The following is a 25407-nucleotide window of genomic DNA, read 5'->3' as shown; positions in this document are numbered from 1 at the left end:
TCCGAACAGATTTGGCGCTCTCGCACCGATAATCAAGGCTCCTTCGTTGTTCCCAACCATCGTGCTAATACCGCCGACCAAACGCCTCATTTCACGTACCATAAAAGTGACCTAGTGGCAAATATACAACCTATTGAACATTACAATTAAATATACATTCTCACATGTGATATACAATAACAAATTGCATTTAATAAAATATGTTTATGATAACAAAATGCGGTAACAAAATACATTTAAAGCTGAAAAATTACTTAGTGTTTGTTGAATTAATGTGTAATTATATAGACCCACTTCTACACCATCAGGGGTGGCTTCAGGACCTTGACTGGTGTCAATGTAAACTCCGATATTTTTAAAGCATCCCAAAGCATCTAATTTCTCTCGTACTTTATAAGCACGTACAATAACATCCTCGAAATTTTTAGCTTTAAACAAGTCCATCACTTGTGGTTTGATTATATCGTCTTTCGTTCGCATAAGTCCGTCCACATGTATTTTGTCGACTCGTGCCTGCCATAATAAAAAGCAATTTTGGAAATTCTAGAATTAAAAATTTGATAACTGTGTTTAGATAATTTACATACTTTAACTGTCTGTAAAACAATACGTTTTGTTTGTACATTTTCTTCTTCCTTATGTATCCGAGATTTATTATTGAGAAATGTTGGCTGTAAGAAAAAAAAAAGATAGAATTTTAACATAATTTTTTATCTAATAATGTAAAAGTTAAAAATATTTAAATAGAATATTATGAAAATATATTAAATTGTAATATAATATAAACTACAAACATACAAAGTCACCCATTGATGATCCATTGTGTTTATTTATATTATCCTTAGATGACTGATTTAAGCCTGAAGGATTACTGAAGGGTTCCTGAAAAGAAATATCCGCTCGTTAAACCACATTCGTACACACATATATATTTCTTAACAGAATTAGAAACATACGAGTTACGTAAAATTTGCTACGATATTAATTGTTATTCTCGAAAATTCGGATGAAAATTAAAGTTATCTATCAGTATATTATTAGAGATCTATCAGTATATTATTAGAGATTACTCATTTCCAAGAATCATACGAGGTTTTTAGGTTATGCCGCAACTTCTAATAATAAATATGTGCATATACCTTAGCATGGACAATACCCATTTTATTTTATCGATGAACTTTTCTTTCAATTGCCGCATTAAAATTTCATACCAAAATCGATATTGTGACGTTTTCGCGATGATAAAATGTAAGGGAAAATTTATACAATTTAAATGTTAAATACAAAAAGAATATATCGAACACACAATACATACACAAATCGTACGGCATGACCAGTGCCATCACCGGTGCGAATGCAGTACTATGTTAAAATGCGCGGCATGTGATAACTTTACCTGTTACGTGTCAAGGTATCACTTTTTGAAAAAAAAACCGCGAATAACGTCTCGTAGAAATTGCTAGTATTGCAAAACTATGCGATACAAAGAAATAATTATGAAAATTAAGTTGTTAATATGCACATATTCATTTTGCATAACCTGGTTTCGGAGTAGCAGAAGAGGATAGAGAGCATATTTGGATGCAAGATGCGAAAACTGTAAGGCGCTGTCTATTATTTTTGTCTATATAATGAAAATGATACGCATGAAAATTAATGTCTATATTGAAAAATATATATATTTTGTTGCAGTATGCTCAACAAGGGGCATTAGAATGTGCGAAAGTTATCTATGCGTACGTATTAAGGACATTACCTAATAGTAAATCAATTTGGCTGCACGCGGCTTATTTCGAAAAGACATAAGGGACGCAAAAGATACAGATTATTTTGAGCACTGAGTACAGATCAGATTTTAGTAAAGGTAGCAGAAAAGTTATCTACTATATAAAATAAAAATTACTTTTGACAAATTAAAATCGCATTGTCACCGCGCGAAGTTTCCAATATAAATTTGGAGTTTGGCCGTCACTCCTGCCGACCCTTAATGATTGTCAATGATCCGAAACTAGTTCTCGTCTCAATCGCCGTCTCATATATATTTCAAATGAAACAAGTGCGTGCTCACGCTTTATAAGAGAACAAAGAATTGAAACACTCGATAAAATTACGCATAACAAAAAAAATATGTAGCTAAAAAAATCGATATTTCTAAGAATCAGTGTGATGTAAAATTCAATCAAAATAAAAATTAGTTAATGTATAGTAACTTTTTATTATTCTTCTTTCTTTTGTTTAAAATATTTACATGTAAATTGAGAGAATATATAAATTTAAAATATATATTTTTACAGTATAACAATAAAAGAGATGTTGTGGAAGATCATTCATCTCATATAAAATATTCTAGAAGAGAATCTTAATATAAATCTGCAAATATCATAGTAATGATCTATATAATTAGTTAAATAAATATAAAAGATTCTTCTCAAAATACAATTTATATCAGTTTATATAATCTTTATCAGAAAAGTCCGCGTTTCTTTGTCACACAAAAATATATGTATATGCATGAGTGTATGTGTACATACACACACAAATATACATAAATTTACAACACAATCTTTTGCACAATCCAGTTACTAAATATATTTATATTTCCGATATGTATATATAGGATGTCTTTTAACATCATGTTCAATTCATTAGATACGAGACATCCTATACAACTATCTTATTAAAGAGGACACACCCTTCTCTCGTTATATGTATATGTATAACACATTCAAAATTCTTTTTGTGATATACAAGAATAACTGAGAATATTAGAATACAGATTCCAGAAAAGTTACTAATAATTATAATTGATATTAAAAATTTTAAACTTTAGCAATAACAGTAATAGATATATCATTATCATATTGCACTATAATATCGCTTCAAAATAATAGTTGCAATAAATGTATATCACAATTCTCTCTCTAATAATTCAATCTTAATTTTCTAATAAAGTTTATAAAATTTGTAGAGACTCTTATTTCCGCCATGAAAAATATAGCATATGCATCTTACATATAGCATCTATTATAATTAGAAAGAGGAAAGAAAGAGCTAAAATTAGGCTGAGTTCAGGGAGCATGCTTACGCCCTAAAAGTATCGTTTATCTTTGTTACTTACCGAAAGTTGAATAAGGACAGAGGATTGTTGTAGCGCTAAAAGCATGCTCCCCGAACCCAGCCTTAGAATTGCGGCTTCCATTAAAATATACTTTCAAAAATAATATCTTCTTCCGTCAAATTTCACGAATTATCTCACGACTAGCGAAAATCACGATATTTTTAGATTCTTGATGCAAAAAATTTATCGTTTTTGCACTAAGTGTTTTACTTTTATATAAAATTATTCATACAAAGTTTTATATAAACAAACAAAAAATTCATTATATTCTCTCTTGCCTAAAATTTTAAAAAGTGTATCAAATATGGTGACTATGTATCATAATAGTGACTATTTTATTTAATAACAATTATTTATATAGAAGCAAAGAGAGAGAAAGAGAGAGAGAGTAAAATACATGTCTAATCGTTAATATTTTGACAAAAACAACATACTTTTTGCACTAATCTAATAGTTTTCAGAAAATTACATTACACCCGCATAGATTCGCATCAATTTGACGAATTTTCTTGCTCAGACTGCAGCAGGGCTAATACGCGGAGTTGTATTAACCGGGGAGAGAGGACACCCATGGACCTCTAAATCGAGTTCGGAAGTCGAGAGACAATCTCTCATAACCCTATTCCATCTGTCGGTACTTTCGTTGGCGACTACATAAGTTTGCGTGATCCTTGGCTCTACAACATCAGTCTCGGGCCTCTCCAGAGCACGTAATGCTTCTTGATGTATGATAATCTCATTGGTGATGTACGCTTCGCGACGTATCTTGTCCCGTAATTTTGGGCTTATATCAGGAATACACCATCGTACTAAGTTCATCACGAATGCCACGACATTCTGCGAAATATACACAAAATAATATATTATGATAATGATTAATAATTATTAGTAGTAACTGTATATAAAATAGCCCAATAAATGTGCGACACACACTATCTTCTTCATTTACTGATTGAAAGAAGATAGATCGATGTGAAAAGCAAATAATCTAAACATTAGCATATATTTGAATAAAAAAACATACCTCAAAAACGACGATAAAAGCTAATCTAGCCGCTAGTATATGCCAAAACATGATGGTGTAATCATACTTGTTTGGCGAGTCTGGTGATTCTCTGTAATCTTGATAACGGCAAATCTCGATTGGGGCTTGACCTAATGACGCCATAGGTTGAGTGCCACTTTTCAGATCGCTAGTATTAAATTTTGACAGAGAATGCTCTAGGAAACCTTCTAATGAATAATTATCAGAAATTGTTATACGATAAACTAGCCTTGGTATAAAATTTGAAGTAAAAGCTATGATGAATGCCTGAAAAAATAGAAGTGATAGTATGCTATTTAAAAAAATAGTTGACATAATTATTAAATCATAAACTTCATGTTTAATACAATTATTAAATTCCATATTTCTATTTCCTTGCATAAAAAATTAAACTTACATTAGTAATAACGGATAATTTGGAAATGGAATCAAGAATGCGGTACCATATGCCTATATCTCTCACGCGCTGTCCGACCGGTCTTCTATACATGGTCAATAACTTTTTCGCATCCAATCTCATCTCAAAAACATTATTCAATAATGCAAAGAATGGCGCCAAGGGAAATGCAGCGACAAAAATTGTAACAAATCCATATTGTAGCACTGTAAAAAAAAATTTTAGTTACATATATATATATATGTGTGTGTAATAAAAAATCCATTACTTTCATTATTTATTATTGTGTTAGTATAATATATATTGCTTCGTGTATTTTACCCATTTCTAAATATTCGGGAAAAAGACTTCTCGGTCCCCATTCAACTAATTTATAATCTCTGATCCACTGCAAATATTTTCTACACGAGTATCTCATATTGTGATCTTTCAATTTTTTTGCACCTACATGGACTTTTAAAGTATTCATCCATTTATAAAATAGTGGAAAGAGCATTTCTAAGATAGTATTCATAGCTTGCTTGCCAATCATGATAATACTCAATTGAATGCATAATTCCAAAAGGCAACCACCTGGTCCGCACTCTTCTTGTCGAAAGTTAAAGAAACGATTATAATTTCCTGGATAGCCAATAAATTTTCCTTTAAAGAAGGCTATATAAAATATGGAAGCATAATAATTGACAAATTCCAATAAATAAATTTTTAGGGTTAAGCTGTCATCAAATTCAGACTGAGTACGAAGCAGTTCAAGCTGAAAACAATAATAAAATGTATGGAATTTTTATTTGTTAAAAAAACAATAAAATGTCTTTATTTTCAAGATAGATTCTAGTCACATTTTTTTTCTATTTGTCAGTAAGATTTTAATTAAAACTATAATCCATCATTCTTTTGAAAATTATTAATCAGTATATAGAATGAAAATAATTTTATTTTTATTAAGATTATTTTTTCAATAAGTGATATATTAATAAGTGAATAAAATATAGTATAGAGAATATTTCAGTATTATTAATTTTACATATAAATAGATTTTCATTCAATATTACCTCTGTCAAATATTCTGCCAGCCAAACATATAGCCAATTGAACAAAATGATACAACAGAGATTAATGCTTGCAGCAGTAGCAGTAGTAAATAATATAGCATAACTGGTTACCATAGGATGCCCATAAACACTTAATGCAGTTAAAACAGACATTCTGTACAGGACTACTCCAAGCACAGCAGCCATAGCTACAGCTATCTGTAAAATTATAATATATACATAGCAAAAAAGTTACTTTTTTTATTCCTTTTCATATACACAATAAAAACAATTCGACATACCAAAAGTAGAACAACTGAGAAACTAAGAATTGTGGCAGGAAATCTCATCTTCCAATATGGTACTTTTGGCTCTTCCGTATTTGTAATAATATTAATAGATTTTTTTTTAATATGTGCAAGTCGTGCTAAGTATTGTGGCCTAGGATATTCTTCTTGAGCATCTAAACCAGTCAAATCCCATCTATGGGTTATTTCGGCAGAGTATTTCTTCCATAATTCAAGGAACAATGTAGCTATAAAAATGACAATGCTATATCATATAAAGTTATGAAATATTATATAAGGTATAACATAGCCATATAATTATTTAGCAATTATTTATTAGCAAATTATCAATAATTTTAGCGTACCCCACAATGACATAAATATAGAAAAAAACACAGTTGAGGGATTGTCAAACAAATAAGTAATTCTCGCATGTAAACATGTCTCCTTGAGATCCCAATAGCCACAAAAATGATCACATAATGGACACATTTCGATAGAACCGTTGCGATTACAAATATCTTCACTTGGTTCATTGTAATATAAAGTAGAACAACTGTATATGAAACATAAAAGACCAACGATACTAGCTGGAATCAGCATATGAGTGTAGAATCCCAGCCAAGCAAAGTAAAGTCCAATCTTCACACCAAAATACTCTTTAATATAATCTAAGGGCTGATAATGGAGGCATTTTCTCAAACTGGCCCATTCAGTGTACAAAAGATAGCGCATTGAGTCTGCAGTGTGTAGATTTCCCTGTGAAAAAAGATAATATATTTAAAATATATGAAGTGTGAGACGCATCTTATATTTCCACATATAAAATAACTTTTTTTTTAGTTACAAATAAAGATAAAAAATTTTAAAAATATAACTTACATCATGAAGCGGGTACGCCGCGACGTATGCATGCTCAGATATCAATCTTTCAATACCAAATGCAAAATCGTCTTCCTTGGTTTCTGTGAATCTAGTTCTATCCAATATAAACTGTACAATACGCGACCGAGTTGCCGATGTGAAAAAATTAGGCGAATTCAGATCGAATAAGTATTCTTTATCTCTACTATACACAGCTGTAAGGTTTTGCTTCATTGTCGGAAAAATGGTTGTGTCAACATAATATTTGCTCATAATTCGTCGAATAAACGTATTGACTTCTTGGATAATAAGATTGTTGCTTGTTTGATGTATTTGGCAGCCAGGCAATTGTTTCATAGGCAATCTCAATTTCAATATTTCGGCATATCGTCGTAGAACTTCCTTAGGTGCATGAATTTTTATAAAATGCAAGCCATTTGTTTCCACCTGTTCATACTCCAGTTCCAGTCCTTCTTTTTCGAGATTTATTTCAAATATCTGAAAATATGATATAAGTTTTCACAAATCATAAAATTGGCATACATTTTATACAAGGAATAGTTTGAATTTACCCTTCTGCGTTCAACATTACGGTAGGTTTGCGCTTCTCCATTAAACTCATCCCACACAAGTATAAAGTCAATTGAGCGAATTTCATCACGAAAATATAAACTATATTTTGTACCAGAATGAGAAAGCTGAAATATAAAGATTACTATATTAATATTTCTTAAAAAATATGTAGCAGTCAAACTTAACAAAGTGCAACAATCTATCAATCTCCTACAATTACAGAAATAATTGTAAGCAATTTAATAGTATTTGTTAAATTAAATATTGCTATAAACAATTTGCAATTATACTTCTAATAATAATCAATAAGTAATAAATGAAAGACAACATCTTATATGTATCGATTGTAAAATGTAAGAGAATTGATTCTTACCAATCTTGAGTCATGTATAGTATTTCTTGTATCTGTACAGCTATTGTTTATAACTGTGTCGTTTGTATCATTATTTATAGTGGACGAATCATCTGAAGGATGAAGATTATCCAGAGAGACAGCACTATGCATACTGTTTACACTTATTGCGTCTTCATACAGAGTATTACGAACACTTTGATACAACGTTTGTTCCGAGCCTTGATTTAAGCCGTTTTGCAATGATTGATATATACTTAATCCAGGAATACTGCTTGTTCGCCGTTGTGTGCATGTAAGAGAAACCTCTTCATCATCCTCTTCCATTTTTCAATGAGAGTTCATAGAGTTTCAAACCCTTTTTTAAACCAAATAACATGTACATCATGCAAACCCAAAAAAATATAGCTTACAAAGTATTACATAATCAAAAAGCATGGCAAGACATTTTTTTATATATATATATCTAGTTTCTTTCATATATCAAAGTTAAAATATTTCAAAATTATAGCTTGACACCTGCAACAGGTGAAAATTTGTAATCGAGAAGCTTCCATATTTTCATAGTTTTATACAGCACAATTTTCATTTTTTAATTTTTTATATAGATTTATATGATGTGATGCGAAAGTAAGCTCATAAATTATAAATAAATCATAGAATACACATGCTTTTCTTTCTGCTAGTCAAGAGCTAACCAAAACGCAACATGCTTTAAAAATTATACTTACGAAAAAAACAATCACACAAGCCTGCTAATTGCTAATAGCCCATTGTTCAAATAAATTGCGCTGTTTTTTTTTTATTAATAATGTTATTATAGAGATAGTATCGTAGTCTTACCTGATACTGTCCTTGCAACCATTTATCGAATGATTCTGGCACCTTTATTCTTGAAAGACTATCTCGATCGTTCTTCTTTTTCGAATTATTCTTATTAAATATGTGACACAATTATATCATTATAATAAAAATAAAAAAAATGGATTTTATAATAATAGTTCTTGCTACGTGACACGTACTTTGAACCACACATTAACATGCCGCGTCATATTCCGAATAATAGCTATATGTTACAATTTCCTTTTAGAGGTTTGCTAGGATTTAAGATCCAGGAGCGAAAATGCACGGACAAATATGTCACGAATTTATTTTAATTTTATTCAATTTTGAATAAAATATAAATCATTTTCTGTTTTTTAATATATAATTTACAAAATGTATTATCTAAAAAATTTAATATTACTATAAACAACTCCAATTATGACTAATTAACAAGTAATTTATACATCCTGCACATATATACAATCACATTGAAAATATGACGACTCTGATTTCTGATCGGAAGTAAGTTTCCGTGGAGATACTTGTTATCAGAGGACGATAATATTCTATTTAAATCGCGCTTATTCTCTATTTTGTTTTATTTATTTAATTTCATTTTGTAAAAAAATTAAGTTTATTTAAAATTCATATATAAAGTGTTTTACTTTTATTAATTTTTACCACTTCAGTAAATCATATATTTTATTTCTCTTATACATAACAATTTTTACAAATTTAATAAAAAATATATTATTAAATTTTATTAGAAAAACAATAACTCCTCCAGTTTTGTGTGCAAGAAAATTACAGTACATTCTATTTCCCAACTGTGCCTGTTACTTTATACATATATTTTTTAATATCAATATATATAATAAACTAATTATTGGTAATATTTATAGTTTACATAAATAAATATTGTTTTAATAATTTTAATAATTTTTCCACTAAGAAAGAAAAAAATAATTTTTAAATCATTTTATCCTTTTTTAATAGAAAATGAGTTATTTGTGACATCATACTTCTTGCATAATTAATGTATTGAGTTCTTCCTCTGCTGGATTCAACATTGCATCGATATTATAAAAGGCAGCATGCAACGTTATCAAAAACCAAGAGACTCCTGAAAAAAAAGTTGCATATATATATATATATAATATAATATATGTATGTATGTATGTATGTATGCATGTGTATGTTACTGTTTTTTATTCTGTATAAGTAAAATTATATTTTCAAGATATCTTACTTACCAAGTACCCAAAATACAGCTGCATGTGCACCAACCAGAAAAAATACAGGCAGTGAACAAACTGCAACTATAGAATATGCTTGTGCTAGCGTCAGTTTATGATTTAATATTGTTAATTCTTGTTTTGAATGCCGCTGAGAAAGTTTATAACATATCCCAAGAGAGGCAGCAACTGTCATCAATAACAGAGGTGAGGTGATTCTAAAATACATTTAATCATATAGTGATATCTTAAGGGACATCCATAAACAATTAATAGTTATATACTTATATACATCTTATATATTAAAAAATATTAATATAAAATATAATGAAAATATCTCTTACAAACAATATATGACTAATCCAATAAACACAAATAGATAATTGCTCTGGAAATATTCAATATTCTTTACAACTCGTTTACTCAATCTCGTTATATTAGGTGGTGGCCTAATATTGTTTGTATTAAGAAATAATGACCATGGTCGAATATTGGCTTTTCTATGTTCAATCCAGTCGTGAGCTTGAGGATAACCTATTTGATTAAGTGGTAGTTGAGGTAATTGAAGAAATTCAAATCTGTAAAATAATACAAACGGAGAAATTGATTACAGAGCATAACATAATAAATCAGATCAAACAGCAAAGGATTCTTTCTACTTGATTTTATATATATATATATGTTTTGTCTTTAGCTACTTTAACATTAAAATCGTAACATATACTTGTAATACACATTATTCCACGTTAATTAATAAGCAAATAAATAAACAACAATGCTCTATGTTTTGACGTGCTATGCCAATGGATACTATGACATTTGCTTACAGATTAGCTAAATCATATCAAATCTCGAAAAAAGTTGTGTATTGAATTGAAACGTTACCCATTCGTAACCTTATGCTTTTCTGACGAAACCTGCATATCTCCCATCGGAATCTCTACATGCGCCATGATTTCCTATGAAAAACACAGACGATTACTCGTTCCAAACCACTGCGTTTACAGCTGTCTTCTACTTCCTTATTCTAGCACGCGATTTTTTCCCTTTATTTACACTCTCTGCGTCTTATATTTTCTCTTTTCCACCGGGAAATGTGGATATGTATTTTGTTTTAAATACAAAAAATATAAAAAGATGCAGCTGGTAGAACGAGCATATTTGACATTTAGCTAGATCGATACTGTCAAACTTTATTTGTCATTATTTGTTATCCATTTTCGGGTCAAATTATATTCATTTACTAGAAGAATCGCTTCATTTATGCAAGTTTGACCAAAACTCACCGAAACTCGTAATATCCAACATCAAACAGAATTTCTTCAAAATTTATCTGTGAATCTCACTAAAGACAGATCATTACTCTGTACTCTGTGACATTCGATGCAGAATTACCGACCGAAACCTCGTAACCCTCGATACCTGCCGTTGATAATTTATTGCGGGCGTCAAGTTATCGATGGTAGATATTGAGATGCGTCAATTGCAACTTCTCGACTCTCTTCGATGATTTTATATCGATGATCTTCCTTCCATGTTGCTGATAACGGATAAAACTGGAATTACAAGGAAATTACAAGGACGCGATATCTGCGTAAAACGTAGATGACTTATAACAGAAATATCGTATTATCCTTGATCGAAATCGTTGCATCCACCTGTCAGATTTTGAGATCGAGGATCCCGAGACGAGGCGATCTCCTGGTTTCATGCGTGCAGCGAGGGATGGATTTGTATGTATCAAAATTTGAAAGATATATGTGTATATGAGGAGTACATACAAAAGAAGTAACTTTTTTCATTATAAAAAAATACAATTTTCGAAAATTAAATTAAAAATATAATTTCGAAAAGACATCTTGATTTAATAACAGTATGATATAATAAAATATTCTACTCGATCTCCCGCATAGAGAGATATTCTAATCGTTCATTTATTTACATGGATGTATATATATAGTGACGCAAAATGACATTTCGATGATTTCATATATTGCACACATATAGAAATAAAATGTATATTAAATATTGGTTTATGTGTGTGTGTATTATAGGGTTCATCTTCACAATGTATCTCTTACACATTTCTGTTTCCACCAGAGAGAAAGAGATAGATAGATAGATACAAAGAGAGAGAGAGAGAGAGAGAGAGAAGGGACGACAAAAGAGAGATATCTCCATCGCTCGACCCTGCCTTCGGCCTTTTTCGGCTCGCGCTCGCACTCGCATGCTGGCCAGATTGCAGCTGTTCGAAGAAAGTTCCTTACGCAGTGTAAAACACAAGAACGCGTTCTTTGTTCGGGAAAAGGAAAACGGCTCCCACGCGTGAACCGTATACGGGGTATGTATCGGAGTACATACCGTAAATATCCATCATCGTATTCTTTTTTCTTACCTGGCGAAATTATCCGCCCATCGTAGCCACAGCCTTCGTCCGACTTGAGACGAATGCAAAGAGATGAAATAGTCAGCGGCAGATGTTCGTTCTCGTCTTAAACAGCTGCCGCGATATTGCACAATATATATATATATACTTGTCATCGATGATATTCGGGTAATAATGGCTATTCCGCATTTTTATAGCTATTATTCTCTATCAATAATCGATAAGTCGTACTTAACATATTTAAAAATATTTATAGAGAATTAATATACATGCACATTTTGTTAGCGATAAAATTATTATTAGTAGCACATTATCCGAGCAGATAACAAATCAGATTTTACTCTGAGATCTGGATTTAGTTTCGTCTCGTTTACAAAATAATATTTGCTTGAATATGTTTTTGTATATTTTTTATGCATTAGTTTTTATAAACAATATTTTATAAAAGTAATTCTAATAATAATACCACGTATTACAAAAAATATATAAAAAAAAACATGTAAAGAACATTATTGCATGGCAAAACAAGTGCGTAGTAATATCTCAATATATAAGAATTGTCTTATACGAGTAAATACAGTTTAAATACCAAATACAATGAATTTTTCGACAGGTATTTGGTGCACGTCGTGCATATTCGAGAAACAATCGACGGAGAGTTCAAGATGTAGTCTCGAAATACATATTCGGAATAAATTGACTGTTAGAGAAACGAAGGGACGGGAAAGAAAAATAATTTTTGTTTGTTTTTATTTTTTTTTTTTTGCGTCTTTCAATCTCTTGAAAGATTTCAGATATCATATCTCGCGCGTGTTTGTAACGCTCGAAATACGGGAAAAAAAAAAAATTTTTTTTTTTTTTTTTTTTTTTTTTTTTTTTTTTTTAATCTCGCCAGAATTTACGTGAAAGCGTGAATTTTCGAAATATACACACACGACGAGCGGCCGGTAGCAGCGTTAGTAGGAGCAGATGACGGTATCGCGAGCATTGTGAGCGGATCGGAACCAATGGGCGCACCCGTTACACGACCGGCAGTGGACGGACCGTTTTGTAAGCCGCGAGCGGATTGGTCGCCTTGCCGTGCTCCACCACCGGCTACCATAACGAACCTGAGGAGCGTGGAGCGTGTGGAATGATCGCAGTTTGAATGAGTGCGGTCGCGAGCGCGTGGTGAGATTCTGACAACGTGGTGAACCATTTTTATTTTTTCTTTCTCTTTTTTTTTTTTTTCGTCTTGCGACAACCGCGGGGGGATTTTTTACGGTTAACGTTGCACCGCGCGAGACTTTTTACCCCTTCATCCGCGTGTGCGCGATTTCGCGATGATTCCGCGCGTCGCGATGAAGGCCATGCAGAAGCTGCACTACGAGGCGTGCGACATGCAGAACGAGGAGCTGAGCTGGAGCTGTCGCGTTGACAATAACTCCGACTGCGATATCGGCAACTCTTCCGCGGACGACTTTGGCACGCCGCCTCCGCTGCAGCCGCGGAAGCTCTTCGAGACGATGGATTGCATCGATGAGAGTCAGTCGACCAATAATAACAGGATTTCTCCTTCAAAAGGTTAGAATCGTTCCCCTTTATGCTACTTCCTTAGCGTCCCTATTCTCCACCTCGGATGTTATGCTTGTGCATTGTTGTCTGATATTTGTTTACGAATTAAATTTCTATGCGTCTTGTGTGAGTTACATTTTCTGTAATTTTAAGATTGAAAATTGCAAATTTTTCCATTCAACTTACATTTCCTATTTTAATAAAGAAAAAGAAAATAAAGAGATATCCAAACAAATGAGCTAAACATTTATACTTTCAATTTACTTCACTTCAAAAACATAAATTTGATTTTATTATCTACAACAAGGATTTTTTTCTTTGTATCGATTATACAACAAATATTGCTTTTTGAAATAGTTTTATTGTTTTAAATATGGATCGACTGTGTTGTAGTGTAGTTTATATGCATTTTGTTGTTGATGAAGGAATTTTATTTAATCATAATTTTAGATAATTTAATATTTTATTCTCTTGCATATTTCTTATTTTATATATCTGTTTTTGCACACCTTCCATTATTGATATTTCAAATACATTTGTAGTACTTGTTGAAACATATATTTGTATAATAATATATGATAGGATTACATTGTGTTCTATTGTGTTTGCAATATTTCTTAGAATCTATGCAAAATATAAACATTTTGTATTGATATCTATATGTACTGATAAGTTTCAATGAACTTATATTGTTGTAATGTTTTCTGCGAATTAGATCTATCTTTTTGTCGCATTTATTTTTAATATAAATGACACAATTCAAGAAAAGTTACAATCAATTCATTATGCTTGTTGGAATTTACTTACCAATACATGATCTTTATATACATCAATATAAGATGTTTATATTTTGCGTAGATTCTGAAGAACATTGCATATATAAAGATGTCATAACATGTAATGCATGGTGTAAAATAATTGATATCAGTATATTTAGACAATTTTTTTGCATCATACATCGTTATTTTTTATAAGACAATTTTATTAAAAAAATTTATAAGCTTCCCTTTGTTCATAATCAAATTACGTTCATAAATTATATTACATTATCACAATTATTTTTTAAATTAGGACTGTAACATCAGTAACTATAAAGCCTCTATGTACTGGTGATTACACAATTATAAATATATAATGTTTTTTTGTTTAAAAAATTTATATATATATTTATATTGATATTTACATATTAATTTTAATATAGCTAACATATATATATAACAAAGATTTTCATTAATCATATTTAAATAATTATGGCTTTTTAAAAAAGGAGACAAGCAATTGATATCTATACATATCTGAATTTTGTTAAACATAATTTTTGATATTCTATGTTGAACATCTGCATATCTTAATTTCTTAGAATATAAATATAATGTACCTACATGTATATTATATTTTGTTATTGAATATATATAATATACTTCTTATCTAACAAGCAAGTTAGTTATTGCGTTGCAAATTACATACATACACACACATACAGAATAAATAATGTAAGCCATGTTATGAAAATATAATTGTATAGTCTATATACTTTTAAATAGCTATTTTGATTCATTAAATTTTAAATTTATTTTATAGAATGTTATGTTCTACTCGAAAATTATCTTTCAAGCATGTTATTTTTTTTTCTTCATTGCTTCTTCTAACCATCTATAAAATGATTGCTTATAAGAAAATTATTCCCAATTTTTATTCAGTTGTATATGAAACATTTTCATGACTTTGAAGACTTATGCTAGATAAATGTTTGATTATAGGTACTCCAGCCATCAAGATTCCTGTCATCAGTCATAAAGATGATAATTCTGAGAAGACGTGTAGTCCACCTTACAAATGTGTTAGGGCCTTACGTTTATTTGATTCACCTACTACTCCTAAAACTATGATAGAGAAGAATATAGTAATGCAGACTCCGTTTCCATCTAAATGCACCAGACTTTTTTTCCTAGACAAACCTAGACCTTCTAAAATAAGTCCCAGTTACCAAAATAAGTCCGACAAACCTGTGGCAAATGTAAATCCATTTACACCTACTGGCATGTTAATAACAGCGAAGAAAAGAAGCAGATCCAAACGTAGTCTCAATGGGTAAGTATTGTGAATGTATATTTCGTTTTATTTTTAAATTCTAATGTTATATAATTTCTAATAAAATATATAAAGAATATTAACTGGGAATATAATAATCTAGATTACAAAATGTCTATATTATTAAGCAGAGATTAAAGCTTGTATCAGATTACACATTGGCTAATGAAGATCGAAGATTAAAGATTAGAATTTGACTAATTAGAACGAAAGGAATTAAAATTTCTTTGTCCTGATTGGTCAAATTTCAAGTTTTAATCTTCAATCTCGATCTTCAATGTGTAATCTGATATGGGTTTTAGAGGACTATTTAAAGAAATTTTTTTGACTTTGTTATATAATAATTATTTATTTATTTCTCTATATAATCTGTATTTCTTTATTAATCTTTATGTCTAACAACAAGGCAAAATTAAAAGAATCCAATTATAAGAGTTTGCGTTTACTATTCACAGAAACGAATATTTCCACCATATTATATATGATTATGCATCTATGAAGATAAAATTTGAGATTTAAAAGTGAAAATTATTTAAAACTTGAAAATTTTAAAACATATAAGTCTATTATAACTTGTTATAAAGAAAAATCAATTTCGAATTCGTTGAAATATCTCAAATAAATGAAAGCATAATAGCGCGTATATACATCACTTCTCTTTTTCTTTTTAAATAGTAGTAGTGGTAGCTCACCGGACATGCAAAAACCAAAGTTTGATCTCGCCGATTCTGAGGATTCGGACAACGAATACGAACACGCGACAAAACGCGTGGCGCTACAAGATTCAAATATATCGCGATACCACAAAGAATTCCACGAACTCGATTTGATCGGGAGCGGCTCGTTCGGCTCCGTATACAAGTGCATCAATCGGCTGGACGGGTGTACATATGCTGTCAAGAGGAGCCGGAAGCCGATCGCGGGTATCGTCAGTGAATCCAACGCACTAAATGAAGTATATGCCCACGCCGTGCTCGGCAAGCATCAACACGTAGTCCGCTACTATTCCGCTTGGGCGGAGGACAGTCATATGATCATCCAGAACGAATACTGCAACGGCGGCAGTCTCGCGGACGCGATCACCAATCTTCAGAAAGAGAAAAAGCAGTTTAGCAAAGCGGAGATGCGTCAGCTGCTGCTACATGTGGCCGAAGGGCTAAAATACATACACAGTATGCAACTGGTGCATATGGATATCAAACCCGCGAATATATTCATCTCCAGGGAGGGAAAATTACCATCGAGCAATTATGATTCCACCGACGACGGTTTCGAGGAGGACGAAACTGTCGACGAGATCACATACAAGATTGGTGACCTCGGCCATGTCACTTCCATCAATAATCCGCATGTGGAGGAGGGCGATTGCAGATACCTGCCGTTGGAGGTCCTACAAGATGAATATAGCCATCTACCAAAGGCCGACATCTTCGCTTTAGGATTGACTGTTTATGAAGCGGGTGGCGCGGGACCCATGCCGAAGAACGGGCTTGAATGGCATAGATTGCGAGAAGGAAATGTACCAGATTTACCGCATTACGGTCGCGATCTCAACAGCTTATTGAAGGTACAAATTTATTTCTAAAGTTTTATAGATTTAACAAAGAATATAATTGTATTTTTTTAAATCTGTTTTATTGCTGATTGTTGTTTTGCGTTATTTGCAGCTGATGACTCACCCCGATCCGCAGATGAGACCATCGGCAACTTGTTTGACACAGCACAGGGTTTTACTTCCGCTCGGGAATAAAACTAAAGCGCAATTGCGGAGGGAATTAAGTTTGGAGAAATTAAAAAATGAGATTTTAACTAAGCGATTAAAGGATGCGGCGATATTTCTGAAGAATATCGCGCCGAATGTCACTGATAATATCGACAAACAATTGCGATCGGTCACTATGCGACCTCGTGTCATAGGCAAAAAGATCAATCGTAGTAACAGCATTATATAGTGCTGTTATATTGTATAGTGCTATAACGGACAACACTTGTATATAGCAGAAGAGTATCAATGCGTAGGGCTTTTATGTTGTTCAAGTGGTAAAAAAATTTCGCATGTAAAAAGCGAAAAGTCCCGGCTTTGATTTTCGGTTCATCGTTATCGTACACTTGATACTTTTCTTCTCGCTCATACAATAATATTAAACAAACGTCTATGATACCATCGTATATAGCTGTAGGTCGCAATCACCAGTGACATTCGAAAATGTCGCGTTGTCTAACCGTTTAGTTATAATCATGTTCATTACTGCGATAGTTCCATTAGATTTCCCTCATGGATGTCGCAGAAACGATATAAACTACAGTCTTCTTCTTGAAATTGTAGTCGGCTGAATTTTAATTGATCGAAAGCAACTTTTTCTTTGAATATAAAAATGGTTTTATATTTTACAGATATATGGTGCATCAATTGTACTGTCAGCATGTACTTTCAGTATTCAGCATGTTTCAAAATTATATTTAATCTCATTTTGCATGTGCTCAGAGAAAAGAGAAGAAAAAGCGCCATTGGTTAAAACTTATTCTGAAAAATAAAAAAAAAGCAATAATATCGACAAAAAGAGAGCGGGAGGGAGGGAGAAACATATTGCCTGCCTATCGATATTATTGATTTTTTGTCTTGTATTGCCAAAAAATCTATCTATTCTTTATCTTTTTAAGACGTAACTTAAGCATATCTATAGCGCGAAATCTCAGGTTGACAAATATATTTTTCTATTATAACGTAACATTTTATATAATATGATGTTTATTACTTAATAGTTAATTATCAATGCCTTTTATTATCATCATTTGTAAATGATCTTGCATTATGACATTATTCAAACTATTATATTCTGATTGTATAAAATTTATAACATACAGAAAAAACTATTTCTACATTAATGCGATTCATAGTTTTCTATTACAAACAGAGACAATTAATTATAAAAAGTTATGTAAAACATATTAAGACTATTATTTGCTACTGTGCCGTTATACTTATGCTATAATAAAAAATTAATGTTCATTACTTTTATCAACATTTCAAACGATATACAATAATTAACTATTTTTACTGATTGCGACTGCAAAATGATTTTATCAAATAATTTTGCTTTTATTTAATATTTGATGCCAAAAAGGTATTATCTCTAATTCTGCTAATAATTGAGTAGAATAATAATTGGTTTATATAAGGTCACAAGCGTGACATTTGATACTCTCTAGTATGACATTTCCATTAATAACAAAAAAATATAAAATTAGAAGCTTAAATTTTACTTTAATATCATTTTATCATAGGCTTATTATCTTCCACAACATATACTCTCAAAAATTTGTATTTCTGGTCATATATTATACATTTTTAGAATAATCATTGATGTGTGTGTGTGTGTGTGTGTGTACACATACATCTATACACACGTACATTTAACAATCTATGTTTGTTTCTTAATAATCTATGTTTGTCTAGTGTTATTAGCAGATAGGTGCTATAGTTATTACAAATAACAAAACAAAAAGATAAAATAAAAAAAATTTGGTTTTTTTTAGTTTTCAACTGATACTTGTCACAAAATTTTTACAAGGTTTTTGAAATTTGCTGTGGCACACACATACAAATATTATTTACGTATAAGTTATATTTTTCTAATTATGAATGGAAAATTAATCGTTTTTCTACATTATATTTTTTACATGTCATATTTTGCGCATTTAACTCTTTCATTAAAGTCTTTATTTTTGTAATGAGGACAATCACAAATAATAGATATAACAAATGTTTATGTTGCTCGAGTGATACAAACTCATTTTGCAGAATTTCACAATTTCCCAAAGAAAATGTTACCCTTACAGTTTATTACAGATTGATTTGTAAACATTATTGTAAACCTTACTTTGTCATTTGCTAAGTTGTGCTAAGATGTGCTGAAATGTCATTTCTTCCAATTTCTTTGGTATTAACAAGAAGAAATGCGACTTATCGACTATTTCTGTCTCTTTTGCGAGCGAAAACGATTGATCTTACAATTATATTATATATAATTAACTATATGGGAGACAATATCTTTTTAAGAATGGGTCCTTAAATCGGATATTTGTTAAGCATAATCGTCATTGCTAAGCACTGTAGATCAATACATAAGTTTTTGCTTTTTAATTGTAAAATTATAATAAGGTAATAGTTTTCGCATCAATGTATCTTTTTCTTTCATATTCTTTATATGGATATTAATCGAAAATAAGCGTTTATTACATTTTAAAATGTTCTTATAAAATGATACAAATTAATAATATGATGAATATCGAATCAGTTAATTTAACAGTTTGATTAATCAAATTAATTGATAAGATAACACAAGTTAACTTATATTGAAATTTGTATTATTTTATACTTTATTATTTGTATTGGTATATTCTTACTGTAATATTTTGTATAATTCTTACTGTAAATTTATGTGAATTGTTTTATGCTCGCAAAAGATTTAAAAAAAAAGAAACCGATAAGTCGCGTAATCGTAAACTCGCTTTATAAAATCTTGTGATTTTTACTGATTCTACTGAGCATAACATGCGAATCAATTTGTGTTTTATACATTACTGATTATAATGAATAGATCTGACGTCCACATATTTTTGTATGAGATATCTCCCATTAGTTTGTAATACATTTTTCTTTCTTTTTTTGACGTGATGACAAGATTCGCTGAATCTTGCGCTCATTTATCGCGCGCGCGCGCGCGCGAGTGTGATTAACACATGTGAGAAGAAACTTTGTGAGAGTAATCACATTTAGACATTCATAGTCTAGTTTTGTGTCTAATTTTATAAGCCGCTATTACAATTATTTAAAATAGTTATGTATAGCGTGTTATGTAAATTATGTATAGCATTATGTAAGTTATATATAGCATTATGTCACTTATGTATAACATTATGTAAGCATATGTGAATATCTTTCTAAACAAGAGGAAGCAAGTGCCGAAATAGATACGTGTCAGCAATAGGGTGGACCTTAAACTATAGATATATGCTCGTTTACCATGCTTAAACGTAAATTGTTTGAAACATTTAATATCATTAATTATTAATTATATTATTTATATTATTATTTCTTTGGTCTTTTTGTGCCTGTCAGGTTCACCCTGTGACCTCTGATCCCACAGGATGGGCATGCGTATAATACCTTTATAATTCTTATTATTGTTATTATTATTATGATAATAAACAGGCTGTTATACTTTCCACTCTTAAAATTTCTATCATATAATCACAAACCAAGGATGATACTTTGTGCTTTCAGGTAATCTAAATAGTTATTTGGATAGTTTCAAAAAGCATTGGTAAAAGTGCTATCTCGTATACAAATTAATGGAGTTAATTTGTAGAAATTTATATAAATGTGTACAAGGCTTAGGGTGATTCATTTAATTTCAATAATATTACATTAGCATACCCTGACTTTTGAAAATAATTGTTAATGTTGTATGGTTTGGATTTTTTCGCTTGTCGTTGAATTTTTTCATATTCTTTCTCTTTATTTATCTTTGAACTTGAGATGTTATTTTAAAATTAATGAAAAAAAAAAAAAACATATTTTAAAGCTGCATACATCTGATATGAATTTAGGTGTATATTCTATTATAAAACAAGGAAAAAAATCTATTATTAAGAAATTCTTTTACAAAATATATTTTGTAATAACATGTACGATCGTGGAAAAGGATTCAGAATAAACTCTTTCCAGTAAGACAAATATTTTACATATGTATATCGCTTATAAGATATCATATAATAAAATATATAAATTCTGATTGAGAGAGTTCTTTTCTCTCTTAGGAAATCTATAAAAAATATCTTTTTATCTATAAAAATTTATAGATACACTGTAAAAGATGCATTTTGTAAGGCATAGCCTTTATCCTTCCCCCCCAATACGGTGTTACGCATAATAACTATCTTTGTTAAACGTGTGTTGATTATGGAACATATGCTATAATTCCAGAAACATCTATTATACATGTTCGGTTATCAAGTCCTAAACGCGCCTGACAACAATAAATGATATTTATTGACTTTATATTGATTTTGATTATAACCAATAATAATCATAAATCCCTTACAATATAATCAAATTTTTGCAAAGTTAATTACAAATTGATAAAAGAATTTTTTTCTTAAATTAATTCTGCGAAAAATAAAATAAAGAGAGCTAAAGGATATTTATTTTTTACATACAATTAAATTTAATATATATGTAATAATGTTTGAAATTAGATAATAATAAACGTTTTTCTATTAATTAATCGCGTTAAAAAGCTAATATTATTTTTCAAAATTTTGTGCCAATTGTATGATTGGTCGAAACAGATGTTATCCATGTTATTCACGAATATGTACCTATGATGTAAATATAAAGGTGTATCAGTCCCTACGCAATCGTACAAAAAAATGAGAAATGCCCAGAAATGTTAGAATCTAATATAGCTATGGCTGTTGACAGTTGACAAGTTGCTGAATTTCGCGACTGCATTGGTGGGCGTTTCTTATTGGCTTAGTTATTGTTTTACGTCACTACGCGTGATGTCATCGTGCGCAATGGTACACCTTTATATTTACATCATTGTACCCATGGAAATATTTCATTGATAGAAAAGATTGTGGCTCGTAATAGACGATATTGTTTGGTGTAGTTGATTAAACGTGGCAGAAAAATGACAAAGCTTTAATTCTCTTGTGCGAATCGTGTAATACACACAATCAACTAATAATACTCTTCAACGTCGTAAATAATTTTCTGCATGTTATTGAATTTATATATGAAAATTCTTTTATAGAGAGAATAAAATCAAGTGTTTGTTTCTCGCATAGATTTACGATAGTGCCTGTCACGATATCTTCTATTCCATTTTGTCGTATAGATAGTAATACATGATATAGCACATATATGGGTAGGGAGATGCACGTGTAACAAAATGACATATAATAGTTATTAAATAAATAATAATTTTGTACATAAAAAGAGCTCTCTTATTTGATCAGCACCATTTCAATTCCTTAAATGTATTGCAGAAAGTACTCCTTATTTTACAAATATTTATATAATATTTCTCTTTATATTTGTTTATTACTTGCAGATATTTGCATAATGTTTTCGCATAGCACAATGAGATGATAGAGATGTGATAGATAGTTGCATAAAGTTGCACAAAAGTTAACGCTTTTGCTCCTGGACTTTATAATTTTCATAAACATTTTTTTATTCAAAATTATTATTTATCATTTTTTTCACAGTATATATTAGTTTTCCTTTCTAGAATAAAATTTAAATAATTCAATATATATTTCTCAAAATTGTAAAAGTTTATACTGAAATTATTTCTAGTCATCGCTAGCAATTTAATTTAATTTTAGAACACATTTAAGCATATAAGTTTTTTTATGATGAAATTTTTAGTTCAGATTTTTCATATAACAATATTTTATACGTTTTGCTTCCAAAGATTTAGCTTTCACGCATGTTTTTTTAGGTAAGATTATCAATAATAATAACTATAAACTTTTAAATATATGTACATTTTATAGGAGCAAATAATTTCTTTATGCTACAAAATGCTGTATAACAAAAAATTATATGCATTTTTTTTTATTCAGGTATATCTCGAAATATTTAAAAATGTGTATAAAATCCACTCATATTAATCTACAACCGAGAAAGAAAACTAATCTTCTCTATCGATATGGATATGTCCTATTAATGCTCGCATGCATGATATTTGCATCTATTCAACCACATATTGGTGGAACAAATGGTAATTAATTCTCCAAGACAATATAATAAAGAAAAAGAAACATGTATGTATGTATACACATTCAGAGAGAAAGAGCATTCATACAATATTTTTACTTATATCAAAGAGTAACAGTATTTATTAATATTATAATATTGCATTTTTTATTACAGGTATAATCAATGGTAATTTTATCATTCACTATTTTGCTGTGCCTTTAACATATTTAGAAGCTGGATTATTATGCAATCCTAAATCTCTTTATTCAACATTAAGGGATGGCTATCTTCTGACATTTGTCATGACTTTCATATACATTTTGATGCCCTTTTTAGCACGCATTGGGACATATCTGTTGACCTATGCAAAAGTTAATGTATGGTTACTCAAAGGAATGGAGGTGATTAGGAACATATTTGTAACTTATTAATTAATTCTTGTCAATACAATGTGTGCGCGCGCGTATGTGTATGGTGTGTGGACTGAATAGATATTATTACCGAATTTATGACTATGTATGATACACAAATATATTATAGCTGCAAATTTTATATAATTATTGTTATCTCTTTCAGGTGCTTTACTGCATGCCACCACCATTCAGTACAGGACTTGCTTTATGTCGTTTGGCACAAGCTGATTTGCCTACAAGTGTAATTACTACATTGGTATCACATTTTGGAGGATTATTTTTATCTCCTATTTTACTATATCTTATGGTAAATACTCTTATACATAGAGAGATGATATTTCTTAAGTATTTTTAAATATTTTTTTCTCAGAATATACTATATTCAATATTTTATGTTATCATTTATATTCACTTGGTTTCGTATTTATATTTTGTCTTAGCTTAGTATACTATTTCAAGTTAAATTAACAAATTTACTTTTTAAATAGCTATTCTAAAAAGTTATATAATTTTTCAATAACAGTTAGGAATGTTTACTCCACCACTGGTTGGGATCAACTTTAAGGAGACTATATACAGCACACTTATTCCATTGGGCATGGGTATCATGCTACGATCATTTATTTTGAAAGACAAATATTTGAATATTAACACAGGGTGGTTTTCCCAAGGGTTATTGTTGACAATAGCGTACCACTGGTTTTGCGATGCTGTTTTAGCAGATGCTTCATCATTACAAGCAGTAGATATACTGTTCTGTGTACTTATAAGTAAGTTATATTTACTTTGTATTTAATTTGTATATTTAAGAATAGATTCCTCGTCCTATATATTCAGCTGTATACGTCTTTTGAAGCGTGCGTGGGTCAGCTCCTTCTTAGCAGTTTATGTTGGATCTTGTGCTCTCAATGGTTGCCGCGGAATATTTTGTTAGCCGCGCTATTCACCAGCACTCACAAATCAGTTGGTCTTGGCGGCTGGATTTTACGAGGAGCGTACCATGGTTCAGTTCATGGACCAGCAGTGAATTTACCATTAACGATATTACCTGTTGCACAATTATTGTTAGGTAGTTTGTTAGCCAGTTGGTTAGCTCCGTAAGAAAAAAATCTGATGTGATATTATTTTGCATCCATATCTCAATTTACAGAGATATTGGTTTATCTTCCAAGCTAGTCTTATATGTACTAGGATATTTTATATCCTAAAAATGATGTATAGAACGGCTCCTAAAAATTATTGCAAATAAATTTTAGAAATAATATATTTAAATAGATTGAGACTATATATATTATAATATATACATATATGAAAAAAGTTTACATTGTAAATAATCCTGGAAAAAAATATAAAAAAATAAATTGCATAAATATTAAATTGATTATCAATACATAAATCATTAATGAATTATTTGGAATAATTGTATTTTAGAACGAGCAATTTTTATTGAATATGAATATTT

General features: G+C 30.3%; 4 protein-coding genes across 16 annotated transcripts in view; 2 read left to right on the top strand and 2 right to left on the bottom strand.

Moving 5' to 3' along the window:
• LOC115241546 (sorting and assembly machinery component 50 homolog) overlaps positions 1-1352 on the bottom strand; it is a 3294-nt gene extending 1942 nt beyond the window's left edge. The window contains exons 1-5 of the mRNA XM_029817336.1: positions 1140-1352; positions 799-882; positions 588-671; positions 295-513; positions 3-111 (exon numbers count right to left, since the gene is read on the bottom strand). Coding sequence (XP_029673196.1) covers positions 3-111; positions 295-513; positions 588-671; positions 799-882; positions 1140-1160 — 517 coding nt within the window. The 5' untranslated portion in view covers positions 1161-1352. The remainder of the gene's footprint in view (positions 1-2; positions 112-294; positions 514-587; positions 672-798; positions 883-1139) is intronic.
• An 839-nt stretch (positions 1353-2191) lies between these two features.
• On the bottom strand, positions 2192-12247 carry LOC115241542 (anoctamin-1). 6 transcript variants are annotated; one of them, XM_029817330.1, is made up of 15 exons: positions 12123-12247; positions 11014-11283; positions 10613-10686; positions 10072-10305; positions 9746-9945; positions 9515-9615; positions 7315-7440; positions 6761-7240; positions 6244-6637; positions 5894-6126; positions 5613-5810; positions 4882-5314; positions 4561-4766; positions 4143-4430; positions 2192-3955 (listed from the first exon to the last, which is right to left on the bottom strand). In XM_029817330.1, the coding sequence occupies exons 3-15, from the start codon at positions 10678-10680 to the stop codon at positions 3632-3634; spliced, it is 3285 nt and encodes a 1094-aa protein (XP_029673190.1). In that variant the 5' UTR covers positions 10681-10686; positions 11014-11283; positions 12123-12247; the 3' UTR covers positions 2192-3631. The 6 variants fall into 6 exon arrangements, with proteins under 6 accessions (XP_029673190.1, XP_029673185.1, XP_029673186.1 ...); XM_029817325.1 differs by lacking the exons at positions 9515-9615; positions 9746-9945; positions 10072-10305; ... (1 more) ...; positions 11014-11283; positions 12123-12247 and adding exons at positions 7689-7987; positions 8511-8751; XM_029817326.1 differs by lacking the exons at positions 9515-9615; positions 9746-9945; positions 10072-10305; ... (1 more) ...; positions 11014-11283; positions 12123-12247 and adding exons at positions 7689-8025; positions 8511-8750.
• Positions 11303-20998, top strand: LOC115241545 (wee1-like protein kinase). Of its 3 annotated transcripts, none has more exons than XM_029817334.1 (6): positions 11303-11460; positions 11828-12068; positions 13009-13676; positions 15428-15758; positions 16434-17325; positions 17426-20998. In XM_029817334.1, exons 3-6 carry the CDS (start codon positions 13436-13438, stop codon positions 17708-17710), a joined length of 1749 nt encoding a protein of 582 aa, XP_029673194.1. In that variant the 5' UTR covers positions 11303-11460; positions 11828-12068; positions 13009-13435; the 3' UTR covers positions 17711-20998. The 3 variants fall into 3 exon arrangements, with proteins under 3 accessions (XP_029673194.1, XP_029673195.1, XP_029673193.1); XM_029817335.1 differs by having other exon boundaries at positions 11782-12068; positions 16437-17325; XM_029817333.1 differs by having other exon boundaries at positions 11304-11460; positions 11782-12068.
• A 1198-nt stretch (positions 20999-22196) lies between these two features.
• On the top strand, positions 22197-25271 carry LOC115241590 (sodium/bile acid cotransporter 7-like). 6 transcript variants are annotated; one of them, XM_029817409.1, is made up of 7 exons: positions 22215-23272; positions 23397-23554; positions 23707-23718; positions 23869-23933; positions 24109-24252; positions 24469-24715; positions 24802-25271. In XM_029817409.1, the coding sequence occupies exons 1-7, from the start codon at positions 23184-23186 to the stop codon at positions 25044-25046; spliced, it is 960 nt and encodes a 319-aa protein (XP_029673269.1). In that variant the 5' UTR covers positions 22215-23183; the 3' UTR covers positions 25047-25271. The 6 variants fall into 6 exon arrangements, with proteins under 6 accessions (XP_029673268.1, XP_029673269.1, XP_029673264.1 ...); XM_029817408.1 differs by having other exon boundaries at positions 22197-22343; positions 23707-23933; XM_029817404.1 differs by having other exon boundaries at positions 22223-23272; positions 23707-23933.
• Positions 25272-25407: the final 136 nt, after the last annotated feature.

The sequence above is a fragment of the Formica exsecta genome, unplaced genomic scaffold (genome assembly GCF_003651465.1).
Source record: "Formica exsecta isolate Colony F162 unplaced genomic scaffold, ASM365146v1 scaffold500, whole genome shotgun sequence".
NCBI lineage: Eukaryota > Metazoa > Arthropoda > Insecta > Hymenoptera > Formicidae > Formica > Formica exsecta.
Note: the sequence above shows the minus strand (reverse complement) of the source record. Positions and strands in the feature narration are given on the sequence as shown.

Coding starts and splice junctions, on each gene's coding strand:
- LOC115241542 (XM_029817330.1), bottom strand. CDS start 10,680: ATGGCGCATGTAGAGATTCCGATGGGAGATATGCAGGTTTCGTCAGAA. Junction 6,127..6,243: donor TATATTTATGTCATTGTGGG/GTACGCTAAAAT, acceptor TCATTTTTATAG/CTACATTGTTCCTTGAATTA. Junction 5,811..5,893: donor TCTCAGTTGTTCTACTTTTG/GTATGTCGAATT, acceptor ATAATTTTACAG/ATAGCTGTAGCTATGGCTGC.
- LOC115241545 (XM_029817334.1), top strand. CDS start 13,436: ATGATTCCGCGCGTCGCGATGAAGGCCATGCAGAAGCTGCACTACGAG. Junction 13,677..15,427: donor CAGGATTTCTCCTTCAAAAG/GTTAGAATCGTT, acceptor GTTTGATTATAG/GTACTCCAGCCATCAAGATT. Junction 15,759..16,433: donor TCCAAACGTAGTCTCAATGG/GTAAGTATTGTG, acceptor CTTTTTAAATAG/TAGTAGTGGTAGCTCACCGG.
- LOC115241590 (XM_029817404.1), top strand. CDS start 23,184: ATGATGAAATTTTTAGTTCAGATTTTTCATATAACAATATTTTATACG. Junction 23,273..23,396: donor TTTCACGCATGTTTTTTTAG/GTAAGATTATCA, acceptor TTTTTTATTCAG/GTATATCTCGAAATATTTAA. Junction 23,934..24,108: donor GGTTACTCAAAGGAATGGAG/GTGATTAGGAAC, acceptor TATCTCTTTCAG/GTGCTTTACTGCATGCCACC.